Here is a 21607-nt window from a genome sequence, read left to right as displayed (position 1 = left end):
TTTCCCTGAGCTACCTGAGTAAAGCAGCTTTCTTCTCTGGGTTTCTCTGGGGAAGAATGATGGCAATCCTCCTTTCCAGCTAATTCTTCCCAAGCTTGTTGGAAAGAGCCATTCATTTATGTTTTGTTCTTTATGCCTGTGAGATCTTGGGATGAAATACTCTCTGTAAGCCACAAAGCCTATTACTATTTTAAGTACCTGCATCTTCCAGGAGAAGGAACATGCTGGCTTCCTGCAGGAGAAATAAATGGAGTCAGCTTTCGGGCTGGCACACTGTCTTTAGTAAAAAAAATAAAGACAGACATGGATCGTCCTGTTCTGTCTGCTGCAGAAAACATGTCTGGATCTAGCAAATCAAAGCACACATTTCAAAGGAGCTACTTATTCCACACTCTGTGCTGCACAAATCATGTTTTTTGTTTGTTCCTTTGTTGCTTATATTTTTGGTCCAAAAGAACAAGCTCTAAACACACACACAAAAAGAGAGGACACTAGGGTGATGATAAAATGCATTTTCTAGAATGTGTGTGGGAAGAAACTTCCTATTTTAGGGTATTGTTTCATGGTTGTGAAGGAAAGAAAATGACTTTGGCTATCCATATTTCAAATCATATGTGCAGTTTGAGGGAGCACCCAGCACTTGTGAACAGCATATGAACATACTTTGTTCTATCTTCCCATTGTAGTTAGTCTCTTTTCAAGATATTTTTTTGTCCCTTCCTTTGTGTTTTTGTCAAGATTGACAAGCACCCGTGTGTTACCAAGTGACATGAAGTTCTTGTTTGAATAATCGTGACTAAAATCCAGGATATTTCAAAGCATGTGATTGACTCAGAGAGCCACCCACCAGACTGAAGTATTCTGAATTAACATCGATGGACAGCATCAGTGAAGTAGTGCTTTTACTCCAAATGATCTGGTCCGCCCTTGTCCCTCCAGGGGTAGCATGTTCACTCCAGGGTAGTTATGATACCATTTGTGTAGCTAGAAATGTTTCTCTTATTAATGTTACAGAAAACCACATGTTCAGAAAGTGAACTCTGAACCAAATAAACAGATGGCAAGAAGAACTGGAAGTTTTGTTTGTTGAGGTGGGTGGCTCAATCTTTTTCATCTTTCCTTAGCATGGATCAAATAATGCCGTCACTGGCAGTGAGATGGAGGAATTCATGGGACACTTAGACCAGGGATCATTCTTGATACAAAGTAGCAAAATCAGGTTTTACTCTTGGCATGTTTCGAGATTCTTGGGGAAACAGTGTAGTGACCTCTGATGGAAAACTATTGTATGGGTTATTATGTTGGGATAAACTCTCCCCCGTTCTAAGGGAGGGCTCCAGAAATTCTACAAAAGGCTTAGAAACTGCATTCTATTTGGGAAAGAGAAGGAAGATAGAGGATTTACCTGCACATCAAGACACTGTTTTTTCTTAGATATTTTATTTTTGAAAGACTAGCATGGCTACTCATCTCTTGCCCATACCAATTGGATTCTTGATCATACTCTTGACTGATTCCTCGGGCAATGCAATTCCCTGCCTTTTTAAAAAAATCTTATACATTTTCTTATCACTTGTATTTTCAAAAAGTCACACAGCTGATATAAATTTGCTGCTGACAGGGTCCAGCAGTTACAATTCAGAATATTGGTCTGATTGGTTAGTTATGATTTTCAGAAATACTTGTTTTCCAAAAGGAAAATCATAATGCTTTGCACAGCATTTTGGCTGAAATTTTCCTGAAGGATGGTTATATTATTATCAGAATATGAAACTAAGCTTTAAGAACTTAGAACTGTTCTTTGAGAACTGTTTTCCAAACGGCTTCTAAGAAAACAGAATGGTCAATGAACAATTTATCAAAATTATCAAAATTTTTAAAATGACACTTACATTATAGTATACATTCCTATAAGATTCAAATATATGTTTTATTCACCAATTCAGGAAAATCTGGGTTCTAAGATTTCCCCTGTGATTCTTTTTTTGCAACTCCTCATAAGGCTCAAGTATTCCAAATGCTTTCTTACCAAAACAAATGTATCATGCAACCCTGCTCCTTGCCCCATCTCTGGTACAGCTTGCTTTCCCGTTAGACGGCACAGTACTGTCTACTGAGACTCGCCTCTTAATCAGTAACTCACAGCCACTACCAAATTATCTCTCCCCCTATATCTGCATTCCCTACCTTACCCTGTTCCCTTGGTCTGTGTATGTGTGCAGGCTTCACCTCTGCCGAGATCCTGAATGTGTAACCATCTTGTATAGATATGGTCTCAGCTTCAGGAGCAGCTATCTGATTATTCCATAAAGCGGAATCTGGAATTGTCATCTTTTCATCACTTTCTCTATTTCCTTAGGGGAAGAAATGGTGATTTCTCTGGACCAATATCTTCAAAATTTGTTTCAGTGACGCTTTTATTTAGGTTTCCTCATTTCCACAGTCATCTTTGTAGCTACTATAAAAATCTACTCCATACATTGAATCACTCTGTTAGTAAAGCCTACGATTTATAACTCACCAAGTTTTAATTTTATAAGAAGCTTCTAACCTCACTTTGATTTTTAAATGTGATTTCTTTTAACTCAAACTTTCTAGTCTTAAAATTCCAAACTTTTTAAAGTTCATTTTTGTTTTTATAAATCAATCTCCCTTATTATTTATACATAGGAAAAGTCTTTGGATTTTATATTTTTTCCTGCTCTATAAATCATTACAATGTTATGCTTATACATAATTTCTGCCTTATGTTGTAAATTTTGAAAGTACAGATTGTAGGCGTTAGTCTGTACAGCATGGAGCACAATGTCATGATCACTTAAATGCTTTTGATGATGATGATGAAGATGGTAATGATAACGTAATGTTGTTCTGGTTAGAAAATGTCACATAGATAGTCCAGTATATCTTTCTTTAAAATATGAGTTTTCTATAAAGCTGTCATTTCTCATTAGAAAAAAAAAGTGATAGTAACTTATAATTACTGTTTAGTGCCCTGCCAAATAATTAACTATAATAAAATGCTCACAATGAGTGTAATGTTAACATGGTGTAATTAAAGCCACGTCTTGAAATGCATTAGGTATTTGGTGTATTTCTCTCTACAGGTGAAATTCTCAAATTGTGCTTATAGCAATGTCATCATCAAAGACAAAAACCTCATTGTTTGGATATAAAACATGTTTCTCAGTGCATGAGAGTGGAATTTAGAAATCAACCCCCCCCCAAAATATCTTTAAAAATCACTTCTAAATTCCTGTTACAATGGCACTGAGACCTGAAGACATTGTGTGACTTGCTCAAGGTCACACACTGGTAAGTCGATTCTTCCTTGGTAATGGGAACTGAGGTTTGGGCTCTTACTGAAGTGATTGTTTGGTTTTTTTTACTATTGTTATTCTTTTTGAAGTATGTTTGGTCCTTTTTTTGATAGGGCGAAAAAATATGTGCAAAATGAAAGAATATAATTTGTGTATAGCTCCTGTTAAATTTTAAGATGCAGGGCTTATCATTGTGCCTATTTTAAGGCTCAAATACAGAGACAAGAATGAATCTCACCATTATCTCCTCAGGATAACTGCAATGTGCCTACATATGTGGCCATTTCTAACCCTGCATTCTTTGAGCTTCACAGGCCTTCTCTTGTGCATGTTGTTTTATCTTTTTTGTCCACAAAGATTTTGAAAAATCAGCAGAGTATAAGTAGCCCCTAAAATAAGGCATCATTCAAGGAACAAAGAAGTAGAAGGAAGGATCCAATTAAAATGGTGAAAATCTTTAATTTTTATTTAGGTATACTTGTACGGACACGTGTATATACAAATACAGATCGTATGGGTTTGTTTGTGTGTGAAGTTTTTTTTTACATTTTCTTTTACGTTTATATAATGTCAGCATTTCAAAACAGCACTCGATGAGTAAGTGCAAAGGAACTGTAAAGCAGGGCAGTACAAGCACAGGACCACACGGAGCTGGACTCCACACCCAGACGCACACACGATGAGTGGCTTCAATGGGGTGTCAAGAGTAAGCATGGAAAGCGGATTTTGACTTATGGGTAACCTCCAACATGCCAGCATCTATTAAACTGTACAGACAATGGGAGCAAGCCCATTGTAGGGAGATTTGTCTCACACCCGAGCAGCTCTGGGGCAAACGCGTGGGAAAAACTCAGTGATGCCAAACCAGAGATAGACCTGCCCATTCACGGCTCTGAGGGAAAAGAATATGTGGGAAGAAGTCAAGAGACAAAAAAATAAAATAAACATAAAAAGTCAATGGAGGGGTAGGCAAACGGGAATATCAGTGGAGGTGTTTTCAAAAGAAAAGCTAGCGACCACAACTCTGAGAGCAATGAATGGAAGGGAGAACTTAATTCTAATTTTTTTAAACAAATAAAATGACTGCAGCCGTTGCTAAGGCACTGGAGAAAAACAGAGTCCCTGAAAATCCACAGGTACTGTGTGACTCTTCCTTTCACAACGACACAGACAGGGGAACACCCCCCCGCCATTTAACCTTCCTAAAGGGATTAATGTGCAGCCATTCCCGTGCCTGGGCTGCACTTCCTACTGACAAGACTCTTCTTGGGGGAGAAAATGGAACAGTCCACGAAACAACCACAAACAGAAAACCAAACCAAAGTACAGAACCGCTACTTAGTTCTCTAAACCTTTTTTCAAACCACATGCGTAAGGTAAGGAAGGATCACAGGGCTCCAACATCAGACCTTGAAAACATTGAGGACACAATATTGATCAAAAAGTCATGTTGTTCCAGGTCACAGGATGATGGAGTCTTAGGATAGGGTGGGTGATGACCACACATGAGTCCTAGATGGAGCAGTGTCTCAGCCATTTGTGACTTTTCTCGGCCATGGACACATTGGATGTTTCAAAGCCTCAATGCATGTTTTGTATCCTGAAAGTCTATTGTTCTCACTTACAAAAGACATAAGAATCAAATTAATACTTTATTATCAAACACTATATACAACAGAGATTGCTAATAATACAGAATTTAAAGAACGCAGATTTTTTTTTTTAATGTTTTACTTTTCTTTCCTCTGCCACCCAAGAAAGTACAGTACAAAACAATAGTCTAAACTAACACAAACTGTTACCTGGTCTATTAAAGGATACACGGTATCCACTAAACAGACAGATCCTTATTTCCCTGCTTCATGTAGCAAAGCCCTTGGCAACCAGGGGCAAAGGTCGCTGGGGTTTGACCAACTGGGGCTGAGGGCCAGCTATGGCTGCCCTTCAAGCTCTTGAATTGTTTTTTAAATTAAAAGCTGCTACAAAGTTGCATCGACATCCTCCTATGCCCCCAGAGGATTGTAACACCACCACAAAAGGCCACCAGCACTTTTTGGACAAGATGAAAACTGTCTGGCATCAATCATCTTCTTGAAAACCTCAAGGCAAGTGCATTAGCTATGAATACGTCACTTATAGGTAGAAAGCACACTGTCTACTGGTGTGGATAGTCTTGCTAATTTTTGTTTGTTTTTACTTCATTTGTGGTGGCACAATGGTGAAGTAAAAGGGTCTAATTTCCCCATGAAAAATGAAAGACAATGGCAAAGAGGGCCATGAGTAATTATTTTATCATTTGTTAGAGACAAATGCTAGAAAAAGCACAGAAGTCACCATTTCTAAAATGAACTTAGCACTGCTAATGTAGTTATGACTAACTGGAATCATTACAGGATCATTTGATTTCCTTGGTTATAGAACATGCAGTATTATTTGTTTCTGACTATTGATCCATTTTAGAAGGTATCTTTTTTCCCCCTACTCAAATCCTACTGGACCAACAAGTCTGTGACTATTAATAAAAACAAGAATATTTCTTCACATTACAGAGAGTACTGAGCATATAAATAGCTAAAGGAAAAAGGAATCGAATGCTGTGAACTGTTGTTTCAGTGAAACGCTGGGTGCCTTCTGTGATAAGACTCTGCCACTCCAGAAAAGTTCCTGATGTCAGGGGAAAAGGGTTGAATGTATTTGTGAGGCTGGCAAGCCCACTCATGGTTCCAAGTGAGAGCAGACTCAGTAGTAACATCCACTCCAAATGAATCAGGTAAGCCCAGATTACATTTCAACATGTGTACAACTCTCTAGGGTGCAGTACTTTTACAGCTGCCTTTCATTCACATATTTTCCTAATTCAAAACTACTCACAATTCTAAGCAAATTTCCATTCATGAAGTCTGTCCATAATATGACCCCCCCCTTTTTTTACATATACATCTTAAAAAACGAATATATAAAAAAAATCCTTATTTTGCTGGAATGCTTTCAACTTTTTCACATTTTACACGATCGTTGCATTTTTTGATTTACGTACTTTGAAAGGCATGGTTTCTATTGACATGTCGTGCAACAGCAAAAAAGGCTAGATCATTTTTCCATTGGTCTGACACTTTTCTCTCTCTAGGCTTTGGAGTTTAAAGTTCATGAGAGCCCCACTAACAGAAACCCCAAGGCTTACATTTCCTGGTAATCAACTGGAAATGTCCCCTGTTGGCCATGCTAAAATTCCTTACACAGGGTCATCCTATGCTTATTCTCCTTCTGCCCCACCCCCACAATGAAACAAGATAGCCCCCCTGTGTTTCTAAATGTATCAAGGGATACCACTTTTTCTCACATGTTTAAATAGGACAAGCATATATACTCACTCTCAGCATAAAGTATATCTAAATAATGTATTTTCTATTCTAGTGGATTTTTAAAAAAATATTTTGTTAAAGTCTTTGGGACTCCATCTTGTTTATCTCCCACAGATAAACACATGTTCCCCTTATGCTTTAGGCTGTGTCAGAAAGGGAAAGAATATAAAATCAACACTTGAATTTCTTTTATTCCAAACTTTGGAATTTTTATTCCAAATTGCCCTTTAGCCCTCCCAAGTAGTGCTGACTCTCTTGGTGACAGGGGTTTGTGTCTGAGCCCCCTGTGGAGCAAAATGTGGGCATCGGGGTGGGAGTCGGGGAAAGGCCACGGCACACTGGCGCTCCAGCAAAGCCAAGCCACATCTCCTCTGGCTACTGACTTCCTTTCCTTGGTACACACTGTCCCCCAGAGGAGCAGCCAAAGCTATTTCACTCTGCACTCATCAACCCTGGCTTGTCAGCCTTGGGGAAGGTCACTTTATTCATAAAAATGCCTCTTTGAGTTTCCAAAAAAAAAAAAAAAAGTTGTAGCACCATGGTGATCTGTATTCAAAGAAAAAAAAATTCTGGTGTGCACTGCCCAGTCACCAAAAAAACTAGAGGCACTCACACATACACACCCCCACCAAACATAGAGTTTTCTCTCTTTTTACAGGAGCTCTGTGTTAGCATTCCTGCACCCAACCTGCCTCCTGGAAAAAAAGGCTTCTTTTACAGAGCACAAGTTTTGCTGTCAAGAATGCTTTAAGACAGTCATATTAAAAAATCCCAGTGTCTCAACCTTTTAGAAGCCTGTTCATTTATACACTCCTAGAGGAAATGGTGTAATATTATATTTATTTTTAATACCTCCCCTCTGGACCTGACATGGTGACATGATGCCCTGCACGATCATCTTACAGTCCTGAATGAGAAGGCATAAATATTGTATAGGAGAGCAAACCCCCCGGGCCTGGCCATCGCTGGGTGAATCTGCCACTATTCTTCCTTGTCCATATCCCGCCAACAAGAGCACTAACGGAGGTGAGCTCTTAGAGGAGAATGCACAGGAGCTGGCGAACCACTGGTGTCACTATGACAATTTGGCATTTTCATCTGGAGTCCATTTAATGTGGAGAGGGTGAGAGAAGTCGAAGGCAAGGGCTGGGGGTAGGGTGGGGTGAGGGAGGCAGCAGCTAGTCTAGCCTCCCAACCCCGAATTGTTGCTTAGAATTCAGGCCGAAGGAAAGAAAACAAATATCTGACATCTGCCAAAACCGAATAACAAGTCCCTTCTTAGGATGAGCAGTTAGGTGGATCTCTGGTGTTCCAAGACCCTGATGTTTTCTGTGACAGGTGACGGGAGGAGACTGTGCTATAATGTCAAAAGCATCGCCAGGAGGAACAGTAGGATCGCCAGAAGGCGGCTGGGTATCCTTGGTGTTTGTGCCGCGTTCTCGCCGCGGGATGGCTCGGCTGACTCATGTACGGTGTCATCTGTTCAAATAGAAAGCACACATTCCAATGAGATTTCACATCCTTAATAACTCTCTCGCAGCAGCCTGCTGTTAACAGACCTCGCCACCCTCTGCAAAGTAGGGTAATGAACCTTGTGCCACCATTGACTTTCATGTCTGCATAATCACTCATTATTTACAGCAAACAAAAGAGAGGCAGAAAAAATTGGACTTTCATGGCAGTATTAGTACTTTCCCTTAATACGGATGGGGGAAATAGTGCATACACTAGAACTTTTGCAACATGAACTACTTTGGTTTGCTAGCAGTCAGATACACCTTGCATGAACATGAAACACTGAATGTGCCCGTTAAATCTGAGATGCACAGGAAAGAAAGTACGTGTTGGAGGACACAGGGAAAGGAGGCAGTTATGTTGGCATATTAGTGGTTAACCAGAAAGGGTTGCTCATTTTCCTCTTTTAAGCCATTTCATAGGATTAGAGTTGACTGCTTGGTAGTTGGATTCCTAGGTGAATTTTTAAATATGAAAAGTTAAATGCCAAAACAAGAGCATTTTAAATAAACTATGTATAATGCCCAGCAACTTCAAGAAACTAGTACCCACTGGTGTGCCTACAATTAGAAATCAATTATGGTGCTATTTCTATTACAGGCCCTGTATCTCCAGGATTAAATTACTTGAACTTGACTATTTTTATTTTTATCAGGCTGAAGCTTGGCACATAAATTATCAGCATGGATGCAAATTTTCCTCTAAATAAAATGGATTAAGTGAGTTAAGCTTCTTTTATTTAGCTATCAAGTGTTCTACAAGGCTGCCTCTGACTTTGGATAGCCTCCCTGATCTGCATGATTAACAGGCTTAACTTCGAAATGGGAACTTTGCAGTAATTAGTGCCCAAAGATAGATGGAGGCTCGCCCGGGATCTATGCTATTCTCCAGTGTGGCCCATCTTCTTCCTTCCACCTGGCCCCCTTCTTTCAACTTGTGTTGCCACACCAAGCAGCCCCTGAATGACAGGCTCCTGAGGACAGCAGGGGCCTCTGTGCAGATTTTATCCAGCATCAACGGAACTTCCTGTAGGAGCTCAGCAACTGCCACCTGGGACTCACTCAGTGGTCAATCAGAGAGAATGGTAATAAGTGAGACTCTGGTGCTTGCTCTGTTACGTAGTCCTCAAAAGACAATCTCTAAATATCCCTGAATGACCTACATTGAGCCTCTCCATGGATTAACTATCCATTATTTTAAACTCATTTATATTTTTCTACCACATAACCTGTCACAATAGGGTAGAGTAACAGTCCCTATTATTTGTCCTAAAATGGCCTCTTTTGGGGCTGACTGGCTGGACCCTGCTTCAGACATGCTCGTTGGAGATGTTTCTGTCCATCACATTCATTCCCCATGTGAGCTAAGAAATATGTCTTCTCAGTATGGCATATTCTACCCTGGCCATAAGTACTCATATCGTTCTGGCCTGTCCTCATGTAGAAGCTGCTGCACCCCTTTGTCTGATTTGCTCCCTTTCCTGGACCTTAGCAAACCCATTTGCAGTGGCTTTAGCTTAGGAGACTAGACAAGGTTAGGAAGCAAGAATGGGAAGATGAGTGATGCAGAGAAAAATATATGAAGCCCTGCAAAATGTAACCAAGTACTTGCAGACTTTCCCTTTTTCTCTGTTCTTTTTTAGCCTTGCCATGGTATTAATAAATCTGTAGTTAACAGGAGGTAGAAGTAAAGGCCCTGAATAGCCCTGAAATTAAAATCCAAATCACTTTCTTAAGAGAACCAAAATGGTGTCAGCCAAAACAGTGGAGTACTTCAAGCCTAACGAAGAAAGAACCGTACACCCACAGGATTCCAAACTCATTTTGAAACATCACTCATACAACTGAAATTGCATCATCTATTGGGATCTTGTCTACCTTATTCTTATTAACATATTGTACAGTCCTTCTTGTGTAGTTTGGAAGTGTAGTGCTAAAAGGTAGCCAAGCAGAACTGAGTTGCTCAGCTTAAGCCTGAAGGGAACTCTTCTACTGCTTCTGCTCCCCTCCCGGTGTTCTGTGAGCCAGAGTCATTACTCTCAGCTCACTCAGCACCAGACATGGTGAAAGAAGCTTGCAGGGTAACTGAGCAGAAGGCTTTCATTCTTCATCTAAGTGAAGCGTGAGGCTAACTGTGCCTTTCATTGGCCATCTCTAGAATTAGCCCTTTCCTGAGCAATAAATGAATATATACAATCATGATCCCCAAAGGGAAAACTCAGGCCACACATTAGGACATTATGACTCTTCTCTTGTTCCTGTAACATGATGTTCTCCAATTAGGATTGTACAAAGCATCCTTTGATTAAATCAGAGCCTCAATGATGAGAGATTCTATGACCCCCAAAATTGAAATGAGGAAGTGGCTATCATTTGGGTAAATCCGAGCACTATCAAAATTCCAAGGTGGAATTCCTAAGCAACATCTGTTCAATGGCAATTACACCTAAATATGAGAGGATTTCTAACTCTTATAACAGTGAACATGGATTGGAAGAAGAAAATGTTCCTCTTCAGAAGCCAAATCAAGTCTTGTCTCCTGGCTACAGGATTCTGCCACATGGGGGTTTCAATGTTAACTGCGAGAACACTAGCAAGATTTTGGAGCATGTGATGTGGCATATGTCTGCCCTGAGATCATCCTGCATCCCTGATGATAGGAAACTGGCAGGCAGAGTAGGCAAGCAAACAAAAAGACAAATACATTCCAAAGACAGGTGAATTAGTACATTGCCGAGAACATGCAGTGGGATCCTTTCAGGCTCGCTGGATTCACAGTCTGCCTCTATTCACAGAGCTGGGTAAAGGTAAATATTCACACTCAACCGGGGTGAAAAACTCCAGATCGGGCTGAATTTTCTAAGGAATAAAGTGAAGCACTAAAATTTGTTATTGTATCCACACTGCCATTGTGGCTTAACCTTGTCTCACTTTTTTTAGTAAAGTTGTTCACCAGCAAATACTTAAATATAGCTCAAAGAGCTATATTAAATATAGACTCAAAGAGCTCTTCCTGCATGTATCCTGTGCTCTATCATCCAACACATGAGTGCACACACGTGCACACATATGCGCACGCACACACTCAAGTACATCCTGCTATAGTTTGAGAAACTTCCACCAGTTACGTATTCATAGATTTGGGGGCACTGTGAATTTTAAATATTCAGGAAAAAAGATGTGGTCACCCAAAAGATAATGACATATGCTGATATGAAAGTGCTCAGGGCCGAGGATTTAGTTCAGTGGTTTCGCCGCCTGCTGCGCAAGCGCAAGGACCCGAGTTCGATCCCCGGCACCAAAAAAAAAACAACAGAAAGAAAGTGCCTCTTCATTCCCAGAGTAAAACATGCAATCTGTTGTTTTTAAACAACCTCTTGCCCTCTAGATAGGCAATAAAGTTTACCAGGAAAAAAGATTGTAGGAAAGATACATCTTCATTCTACACATATATCAAAAAATCATAGGCTTGGGCACGTTATTTGTAACATGCCTAACTCTGCTGGTCATTCTCTTTGTGACTTATCAACAAAGCCAGGAAAGTTAAGTACTTGTTCTGTTTGCCTTTACCTCTAGAAATGGTTAAAAAAAAATAGCACTTTTATGCTAATATTGGAAAGGGAGCGACCAGATATGAACTTTAAACTTGGATCTAACTGGCTGTACGGCCTGGGTGATTCTCCCCAGTCACAGGAGGAAGACTGCAGATGCTGTAGTCTTTAAAAGAGATCCTTTTGGGCTTGTAGTGTCTATGATGGCCTATGTCCACACACTTGGGAGGAGTCTGGTCCTTTGAAAGGCCACAGTAAAGCTCCCAGATTTCCAGGACACGTCTCCTTGTCAGCACTCATTCCTTGCCACTTTCTAAAGAGGCTAACTGACCCCCGGGGGAGCCACTATGGCTCTCATTGTGCTCTGGGTGAGACGCCTGCCTTAGAAAGACAAGAATGCTTGGGGGGAAAAACCCAACCCTTCCTGTGGGTTACATCTGAAAGCTACTATATGTCCTGAGGCACAGCATACTCAGGGGAAGTTTCTCTGAGGCTCCATGACTGTTATCCCCCTAACAACACTTGGGATAAAGTGGACCTCCAGTCCCTTTAATTTCTAGGACCATAAGAAAGAGAAGTCCTACTATATACAAAAAGACCCCCAAAAGGGAAAACAATCTTTATATAAGGGGGCTCAGATATTGGTGTGAAGAGAAGATAATTTTAGCTTCTTTAAGCTTTGAGATGATCTCGGGAGATGATTAAGGACAGCCACGAAGATCTCGAGCAGAGAGGTGGAAAAAGGACACGACATAGGAGGGGACACACACAGAAGCTCCCAGGCACTCTTCCACCAACAGTGATGGACAGAAGGCTTCCTCCCCTCACAGTAGGTCAAGCTGCACTGAATGGTCAGATTGAATTTAGAACGAAATGGATAGCTTATAGGTTATTACCCACACTATGCTACAGTGCAAATGCTTAAATGAGTCCTTGTGTGGGCTTTCTTTTCTCTCACAGTAATGGGAAAGTTTGGGTATGTGAAAGTGAATAGTACAAAAATGTTTTTATCCTTAAAACTTATTTTGCCTCAGGAATCACGTTTGTCTCAATGGGCTACTTGAACATTTGTGGGAGCAGCAGGTGTAGGAACTTGTGGCAGTATGATTATACTTCTTTGGACCAATTGCTATTGACAACAGCACAAATAATATTGAAACAAAATAGATCAGTTCCATGATGCATGTGAATTCCTAGGGAAAATTAAGTATATTGGATTAGTTGCTATTTTGTGCAACAGTCTTACTACTTTCATCCACAGACCGGGCTATCATAAAAAGAAAACTTTATAAACATAAACAACAGAAATGTTTTCTGTCTTATATGAAAACAGATCTTTTATGATTCAGTGATTCACCAGCATGCTCTGAGGATATGGTAAAAGCCAGTGAGATTTTAGCATTCTGATGGGGCTTCTACATTAGGATACTGCATTAAACGAAACCCATGTCCAAAAAAGAAAAGTTATATTTTATCTAACATGCATTACACAAAGATACTGGAGGAATGAGGTAGAATATAAGTAATATTAGCATTGCTAGCAATGGGCAAAAGCAGAACCACTGTAGCATGCAAACATGCAGAGAAGAAGAAAGGAAAAAAAGTACTGAAGCACCAGAGAGATAGATGCATTTGTTAAAAGAGATTCTCTAAGCATACTAACCTGCTGGTTCTAATGAATTTTCTACTTTGTCGTTAACATCGAAAACACGATCATGAACACCTATAGTTTTCATACAGCTATCTATAACAAAAATAGAGATAACAGCCAAATATGTTAGTGAAGACACCCTTAAACTCCCATTTCTTTTTTTCTTTCTCTCTAGTTTTCCTTTTATTTATGTAGAGATTGTTTTTTACAATCAATGGCATGTATCCAAATGCCAATATTGTTCCCATTTGCTGTGCACGTACAACAATCTAAGAAACAACAAGTTAGCAACTGCTGTGTATTTAAATAAAAGCATCATGAAGAATGATGAGAAAAAATATGATGAAAACTAAAACATGGATGTTGATATACAAAACAGATACCACACAAGATTTAACAGTTAAAAAAAAAAGTTTTACCGCTCTGAACCAGACCACACGATAAAGCATGCGCAGTGAAGGCATCCTTTGAAGCCCATTCTAGGGAACTTACTTGTTGGTCTCACAAAGACTTTGAGCTTTAGGCAGGACCTTCTTCCATTATCTGGAATTGCAGAGGCTGTGGATAAGACAAAGAGAGGACAAGAGAGAAAGGAGAGAACAACAACCAATTACTCTTAGTTTTCACATGCAAATGGTCTGCAGTACACTCTTCACTGGACATTAGGTGCCTACCTTAATTCTTGTCAGAAGATAAAACAAACAATACCAGTGGATTGATCTAACTGCTAAGGATAGGACTCCTCTCATCTCCCTATCTTCTCCTTTCACTACAGCAAAGAAGCAAGCTAGAATGTGGGTAATCTGGCAAAAAGAAAATACCTTGGATTTTTATTTCAAAGGTGCTTCCATTTAACTTGATCTGTTATCAATTTTCTCTAAATCGGTGGGATAATGCCTGAGCCCTCTTGCTTTATCAGCTGCTCCTCCTCCTCTGCAGGGTTAGGGGCCACCAAAGGCCAAAGACTGATGGTGAAAGTGCTGGTGAAAACTGGTGACACATAGTTGTAAGGCAAGGCAGACTTAAACATGACCTACTTCTGCTGGGGAAAGCATAGCTTTGTCTGTCCCAAAAGCTTGTCTGTCAGTGCTCCTCAGGTAATTCAAATAGGGGTTTTACTCAGAACTTGGCTCCACTTTCCATCGGACTAAACCAAGCCCAGTAACTTCCATCATGCTCTTATAGGTACAATATGCTATTGAGAAAGTACCATGTTGCAATGGCACATTTATTTTTTTTTAAATTTGCCACAGAGAAGGATGGAATTAATAAAGCGGGCTTACCAAAACATGACATGTTTCAAGTTATAAATCATTCAAGGAAGAAACATTCTTCTGCTCTTCAAAATAATAAGATTGTAAACTTCCCCTACGTTTGAAAGATTATCTCCCCTGAGTCCTCACAGCATAATGTTAAAGGGATTTCCAAGGGTGGTAAGACCCTTACCAACCACATGTGTTTACTAAGGCATTCTAGAAATGACAAAAAATACAGAAAAAGGACAGCATACTTTCCTCTCTGTGTGCTTACTTCAAGTGGTTTCTTTGTTCGGAAAAAAAGCAGATGACATCAATCAAAGCACACATGGCTTAAAATTAGTTTGGTAATAACCAAAGTGACAAAGAGAAAACCAGCATTTGGTATGCCTTCTCTCTCTTTTATTTTTATACTATTCTACATGAGGAACTCAGAAAACAAAAATGCTTACTTTGCAGGTGAGAGAATTCAAGATGCAAACTCCAAACTCATTTTACATGAGTATCCTTATGTACCTACAGATCTGTGTAACTGTCCTGGAGGAGAGCTTATAAATTCACCGCCTAAAAGAAGTCAAGCACTAAAGGACCCCTGGTGTCATTACTTAACACCTGTTGAAATTCTTAATTTTAAGGCAAAAGTAAGAGAAAAGATGTTTTCAGGCCTTCCCATCTCCCCTGGCCCCTATGACAAGCAGTTAAGAAGTGCTAACAGCTGGCTTTGCAGTAGGCTTTCATTAAATCAAAGTCTGAAAAACTCCCTCTCCTGACATTTACAGTAACTAGTGTGTTATTTAGGGCACAATATTTGCACTCTGTGGTTTGATCCAGGAAATGGTGTCCTTCCTGTGGACCCCAACTGCAAATGTGTCTGTCAAAAATACAGCACATGTAGGTGATTCCAATTCATCAGGAAACCATGGGTTCTTTAGAGAGTGTCTGTCTTATTCATACGAAGTGCTGTGGAAGAGTGACACACTGCCATTCGCACAACTATTCTATAGATTTCTGAGCTGAGATGAACTCACTTCAAGCCCTGTGAACTTGATTTGCCACATGCAAATAACTGATTTTACACATGATACCACAAGGGAAACAGGCTCAAAGCAGGATCAAATGTTTAATTGTTTTAGTGAGAAGCTTCCTGGATTTAAAATAGCTCTTTCTGATTTTTATTTAAAAAAATAAATCCAGGACATAAAAACTATTGTAGCATCTATTGTAATAACTAAACAGCAGCAAAGTGATAATCCATGCAGAAAAATACTAGAGTTCTTCTCAGCTCACAAGGAGAGACTGCAGCTTAAGCTACTAGATTAGCTATGTTCTTGTGAATTAAAAATACCAAATCTGTTTATATAAAATGTAAAATAAAAACCTCTCTTCCCCTATTACTGATTCATCTCCTCTCATCAGAAAAGCTGGAACAATGTCGACATGACTGATGCCTTGTGATACTTTGTTACCACCTAGGCCTGATGGACAGGGAACATTAAAATACAGTGTTACCTGTCAGACCAAATTACACTGGTTGGCTCCACAGCTTCTGGCCTGAGCTCACAGAGTGAACTCCTAATGCTAAGAACCAACCTGAGACATAGGCTTTACAAGGTCAGTATAAATTGGGTTCTTTCTTATTCACCATATTGAAATACAAAAATAAAACAAGAAAAAGGAAAAAAAATTTCAATATACCAGCAAAACTCCATTTCTTACAAATAGTTTTAAAAGGGAGAGAATGACTTTATTCCAAATTAAATTCAAGGTTTCTTCACCTTACAGTCCTTGGCTGACAGATGTAGGATGCCTTTATACCACTTAAAACACAGGTGGCTAATTATTAGTGATATTTGAAAATATAAGGTAATACAAAAGTGCTTGACTATTCACGAGTACACAAAAGGGAGGGAATTGAGTGTTAAAAATACAAAATAATGAGCTGCGCATGGTGGCACATGTCTGTAATGCCAGCATTTGGGAGGCTGAGGCAGGAAGATCTCCACAAGTTTGAGAGCAGCCTGGGGCACATAATGAGTTCAAGGCCAGCTTGAACTACATAGTAAGACCCTGTCTCAAAGCACACACACACACACACACACACACACACACACACACACACACACACACAATAAGAGAGGAAATGAAACAGGTAATATTTCCACAAACATAGAAAGAAAATTACCTCATGATCTTTTATAACCAAATGATGAAGCAAAGGATAGAAGTGAGGGAGTAAAAACTTAAAATAAGCCCAATTTTTGTTACAAGGTGGTAATATCAATCCCTATGATTCTACAGGAGTATCGCTTTATAATGACCAGCATTATTTTTAATAATAAAGTAATAGATATATTATAAATATAATCTTATACTGCTTTCCTTAGAAAATTAACAATCAACATTGAAGACTGATAGTGAATAATGACTTAAATACCCTATATATTACTTACTGCAACTTTGTGCATCATTTCTAATACTTTTAAAATTCCTACTGTGTGCCAGCTTCGTTATTGGAAGCTGTGGATGCTAAGCTACATAAGCTATACTGATCATGCTGTGTTTTGTGCTTTTTCCAGCAAACCATAGGTGAGGACGCCTGGTGTCTCCAAGTAAGAACTGACGTTTGCATGAAGAAGTACCGCAGCATGCGCAGGAAGGGGTGGTACTGTCTGGGAGTGTGAAGCTGCCATCGGCACACTTATCAGAGGGACTTAACAGAGGCTGCACTGGTCCTCTAGAAGCCAGCTAGCAGCAACTAGAACAAAAGAATTAAAATATTTCATTTCTACCTCCCCAAATAGAGATGCAGCAACCAAAAAGAGGTGCTAACCTACAACAGGCAAAGAAACCCTAGACCTGAATTGTTCCTATAAAGATGCATGGATTTTCTAACAGAATTTTAAAAATCAAAATGAGAAAACTCACAATCAGTTGCTGCAAAATCTAATTTCATATTCCTTTACTCACTTCACTGATAAAAATGTACAATTGGACTCAGGAAATTGGAAGTGAGGACATGGGGACCATTAAAACAAGCAAAACCTCCCATTCCATTATCTTAATAGCAACTTAATACATCAATGCATAGGGTCCCTTCCCCCTAATAAGCTGTAAAGTACCAATTAAAACCTTGCAACACATAGTGAAATTCAAGACGGGGACTTCCGGCTCCCTGTGTTTAGAGCACCATGCTAATAAGGCCAAGAGGGCCCCTTATCTTCTCTCTGTTCCATGACCTCAGAGAGGGGCCCTGACTTAGGCCATCTCTGCAGACCAGTTCCTTTGGTCTTCTGGGGTTCAGGAGCTCGACTCAACACTTAGCCAGTGTGGTACATAAGGGGGATCATATTCAATGCTCCTAAATTAATCTTGCTAAAAGCTATGCTTAGCACTGCAGCCAAGCCACAGTTCACTACATGTCTCATCACTCAAACATAGCAAGAGAACACTGAGCATTGTGCTCATTAGATGTGGCTTCTGACCTGGTTTTCAATGATCCCCACCTCCTGTATGCAGGGCTTTCTGTAATCCCCTCCTCCTGAGAGTGGACTGAACTTAGTAAGTTGCTTCTAATGAGTAAAATACAGCAAAAGTTATGGTGTGTCACCTCTGGGATTATGTTGCAAAAGCCGGAGACCTCCTTCCTGCTAATAAGCTCCCTTTCATTGTGAGACACTCAATAGAGAAGCCCATGTAGCAAGGAACCAAGGGAAACTTCCAGCCAAGAGTATCAAGGAACTAGTGCCTCAGTAAACTAGAAAGTGCATCCCCCTCAGCTGAGCCTTGAGAAGACTGTTGCCTTGTAAGAGATCCAAAGTACCCTGCTAAGCTTAACCTAGATTCCTGTGTCACACAAATTCTGAAATAATGTTGTTGTGTTGGCCACAAACTTTAGGAGTAATTTGTAAGAGTTAATGGATACAATGCAGTGTACAAACACATCTCTACAATCACAGGCTTCCCAGGACCGACTTTATGCTGAAGGATTAAGACATGGCCGCTGTGTCCCTCTCCCATGGAGCTACACACTCCCCAGTCTGTTGCCATGCCTGAACAACTGGATCCTTTTCTAGTTTATATTTCAAGCTACCGTTGCAAGTCCACTGAAAATATCCCTTGAAGAGAGGTAATTATAAACTGATGTTGAAGACATACTACAAGACACATCTATTTGTTCTCACTCCAGCATTTAAAAACCGTTTTTCATTTTCCTTCTCATGCAACTTAGCTTGTTTTTGCTAATGTAGTCAACCTGCACTATTCCTTGTAATTAGCATGATGTCTCACTTTAACTCTGAATTGCTAGGTGAACCTAAATGGTTTTGATACAAAATGTGAACTTAAATCAGAAGAGTGAATGCCTTTTCTCAAATATGAGAAATAGAATGTAAAAGTGAGCTCTGAAAACATCTGAAATGAAAGGATTTTAAAATAAGTGAAAACTTCTCTCACTAACAAAAAACTTATCAATTATGTTTTACATACACCATCAAATTAAACATAAATACTATGAGACTTCAAGCAACTCAGAAATTCCCCAGTAAGCAAAGGACCGAGCATTCATCTTCGTGAAGAACCAAAACTTTGACAGGAGAGGGACAAGACTCTAGTATTTCTTTCACATTTTCAGGTCCAAAACTGTGCTCGTTAGTCAATTTTAACATTTCCACCTAACCTTATTCAGCCTCAAATCTTAACTCCAAAGACCTAGATCCTTCTTTTTTGTGTCCCATGTCAATCTGGGTACTGTGGGAAGTTTTATTTTTAAGAACAGTCAGCCACTTTCTTCTTTTTAAAGACATGAATGTGTATGTAAGCATTAAAAATGCAGTTTTCCATTATGTTTGCCACAGGCAATATTTCTCAATTTAAGTAAGTCAAAAGAAAAGATAGGTTATTAGTTGTTACCAAGGCCCAATTTTTTCCCCTGTAGGTTTTGCCTACACTGTAACATACAACACAAATATATGCAAATAAGGTAGGTGATGGCAGAATTAAGCATTAATATTCCTCTCACAAAAAGTGCTGAAAAAATAAAGCCTATTTAAATATAGAGCAGTAATGGAAATGTCTCTTAGAATTTAATGAATCAATAAAATCCATTTTGTGCATATGAGTGAAGGGTGGGGAACAGAAGTGGTGGGAATAGGATAGAGATTAACCAAAACCATATGGGCTTCTTAGAAAATGGTTACCAGACACATAGAAAAATTCTGGAAGCAAAAGTTAGGCCTCTTAGGGAGAATACCCCAGCAACAGTGTGCAACTGGCTAATTGTGTCACCACACTTAATTTTCAAATTAACAACAAGATCACCTGTTATGATGGAATACATTGTGCCATTCTACTGACCAAGTTTGGAAATTCACGTTTTTGCGTGTGTGGTGTTAGGGATCAAACCCAGGGCCTTGCACATGCTAGGCAAGTGCTCTACCACTGAGGCGCATCCCCCAGGCCAAAAGCCATGCTTTGATCCCTGGCCCAAACTTGCAGTCTACAGAGCTCACATCCCAAGAGTAACCACAGGAGCTAGCTAAATTTGACAACACATTTCACCTCTTACAGCGTGCAATGTTGCAAGCCTTAAATCACTGGAGGGTCAGGGTCGAGGCCCCAGATGTAAAAATTGGAAAGGTTACCAAGTACAGAGACCTTGGAGAAATTAAAAATGCCAGGTAAATATTAGATACTTTGATATGGCTCTGGGTGCTGTGGGGGGGAGGGAGAATAAAAACGAGGAAGGGAGAGAGATGTGTTTCCCACAATAAACCTAGAAGGGAGGAAAACTCACTCCTCAAGTGAAAACTTGGTTTCAACACCAGGGGACTATAACAGGGAACAAATAATTAGAGTGAAAACCCTGGGCAAGGGAGGTAAAATAAGTTCCAGCTGGGCAACTTCAGACAAAAGAAAAATTGGAAGGTACAGCTGATCCCACCCATGACCACCCCCCAACCCTTTGCCCCCTCAGGCAAAGTTCTCACTGCAAATTCAAACTTAAGTATTATTTAAATTCCAGCAGCTCAGTCTCAGTAGATCAATTACTTTTTCTCAGCAACTTCAAATAAATGGTTGAGGACAAGTTTCTTTCCACTGATTACTGAGAATAAATAAATAGGACATTATCACGGTTAAGTACACATTTATTTGAAGTATGAGCAAACTTTCACTGGCTTTTAAAAGCTCAATGACAAGAAACCTGTTTCCACTGAAGAAGGGTATGATATGTCTTTCATAGCACTGAATTATGAGCAAAAAGTAACCCATATTTTGGAGAACAATTTAAAAATGCCCCCGATAGGAAGCATTTCTAATTATTGCTAAGGAAAACAAGGCAGTTTAAAGACGTCTAAGTGTGAAAATCTAGACTTTACTTCCTTCTTCACTGAATGAGAAAATCTAGTCCACCTATATAGCCACAGAAAGCAAGATAACATTTAGATATCATTTAAATTTTTTAAAAGCCCTGAACATGAACAAATATTCATTTTATTATTAAATATTTTAGGACTATTTTAAGAATTCCTGAATATCTTCAGTTAGAAAAAAAATAAGTTTCTTATGCTCAACTAGCATCCTGTTATTCTCCAAGTCCTGGCCTTGCTGTGGACACATTAAGTGACTGTCCAAGGCCTTTAATACCAGATAGTAAGATGGTTCTTTTCTTCTTGCTTGTGGTGATTTTGGTGAACTTGGTTCAGATAGGTATTATATGGACCAGAGAAATATTATATAATTTAAAAAATGAGAAGCAGAGCTATTCAATTAGAAAAAGTCTTCTTCAGAACCTGCATAATAAAGGTAATGACTAGAATAATAGTTCAGATAACAGGTTGAAGCCCGGAATTCCACAAGAAGGGCATTTTATATGATTCCCTCTCCGCAGGCTCCTTGCACCACTATGTGTGATATGCCATCAGGGTGACTGTGAACTGCTATCAACAAAAGCCACA

The 21607-nt window shown here is 39.5% G+C and overlaps 1 protein-coding gene across 5 annotated transcripts in view; it reads right to left on the bottom strand.

Annotated features, from left to right (window-relative positions):
• Positions 1–3759: 3759 nt before the first annotated feature.
• Efna5 (ephrin A5) overlaps positions 3760–21607 on the bottom strand; it is a 274844-nt gene continuing 256996 nt past the window's right edge. For 4 of the 5 annotated variants that reach the window (XM_004841760.3, XM_087180886.1, XM_087180885.1 and 1 more), the window contains 3 exons: positions 13891–13956; positions 13411–13491; positions 3760–8161 (listed from right to left, as the gene is read on the bottom strand). In XM_004841760.3, the coding sequence (XP_004841817.1) occupies positions 8040–8161; positions 13411–13491; positions 13891–13956 (269 nt within the window). In that variant the 3' untranslated portion in view covers positions 3760–8039. The remainder of the gene's footprint in view (positions 8162–13410; positions 13492–13890; positions 13957–21607) is intronic. The other variant, XM_004841761.3, reaches the window with a different exon arrangement.

The sequence above is a fragment of the Heterocephalus glaber genome, unplaced genomic scaffold, assembly GCF_053883595.1.
Source record: "Heterocephalus glaber isolate CG9 unplaced genomic scaffold, H.glaber_assembly_v1.0 deba00001465, whole genome shotgun sequence".
Lineage (NCBI taxonomy): Eukaryota > Metazoa > Chordata > Mammalia > Rodentia > Bathyergidae > Heterocephalus > Heterocephalus glaber.
Note: the sequence above shows the minus strand (reverse complement) of the source record. Positions and strands in the feature narration are given on the sequence as shown.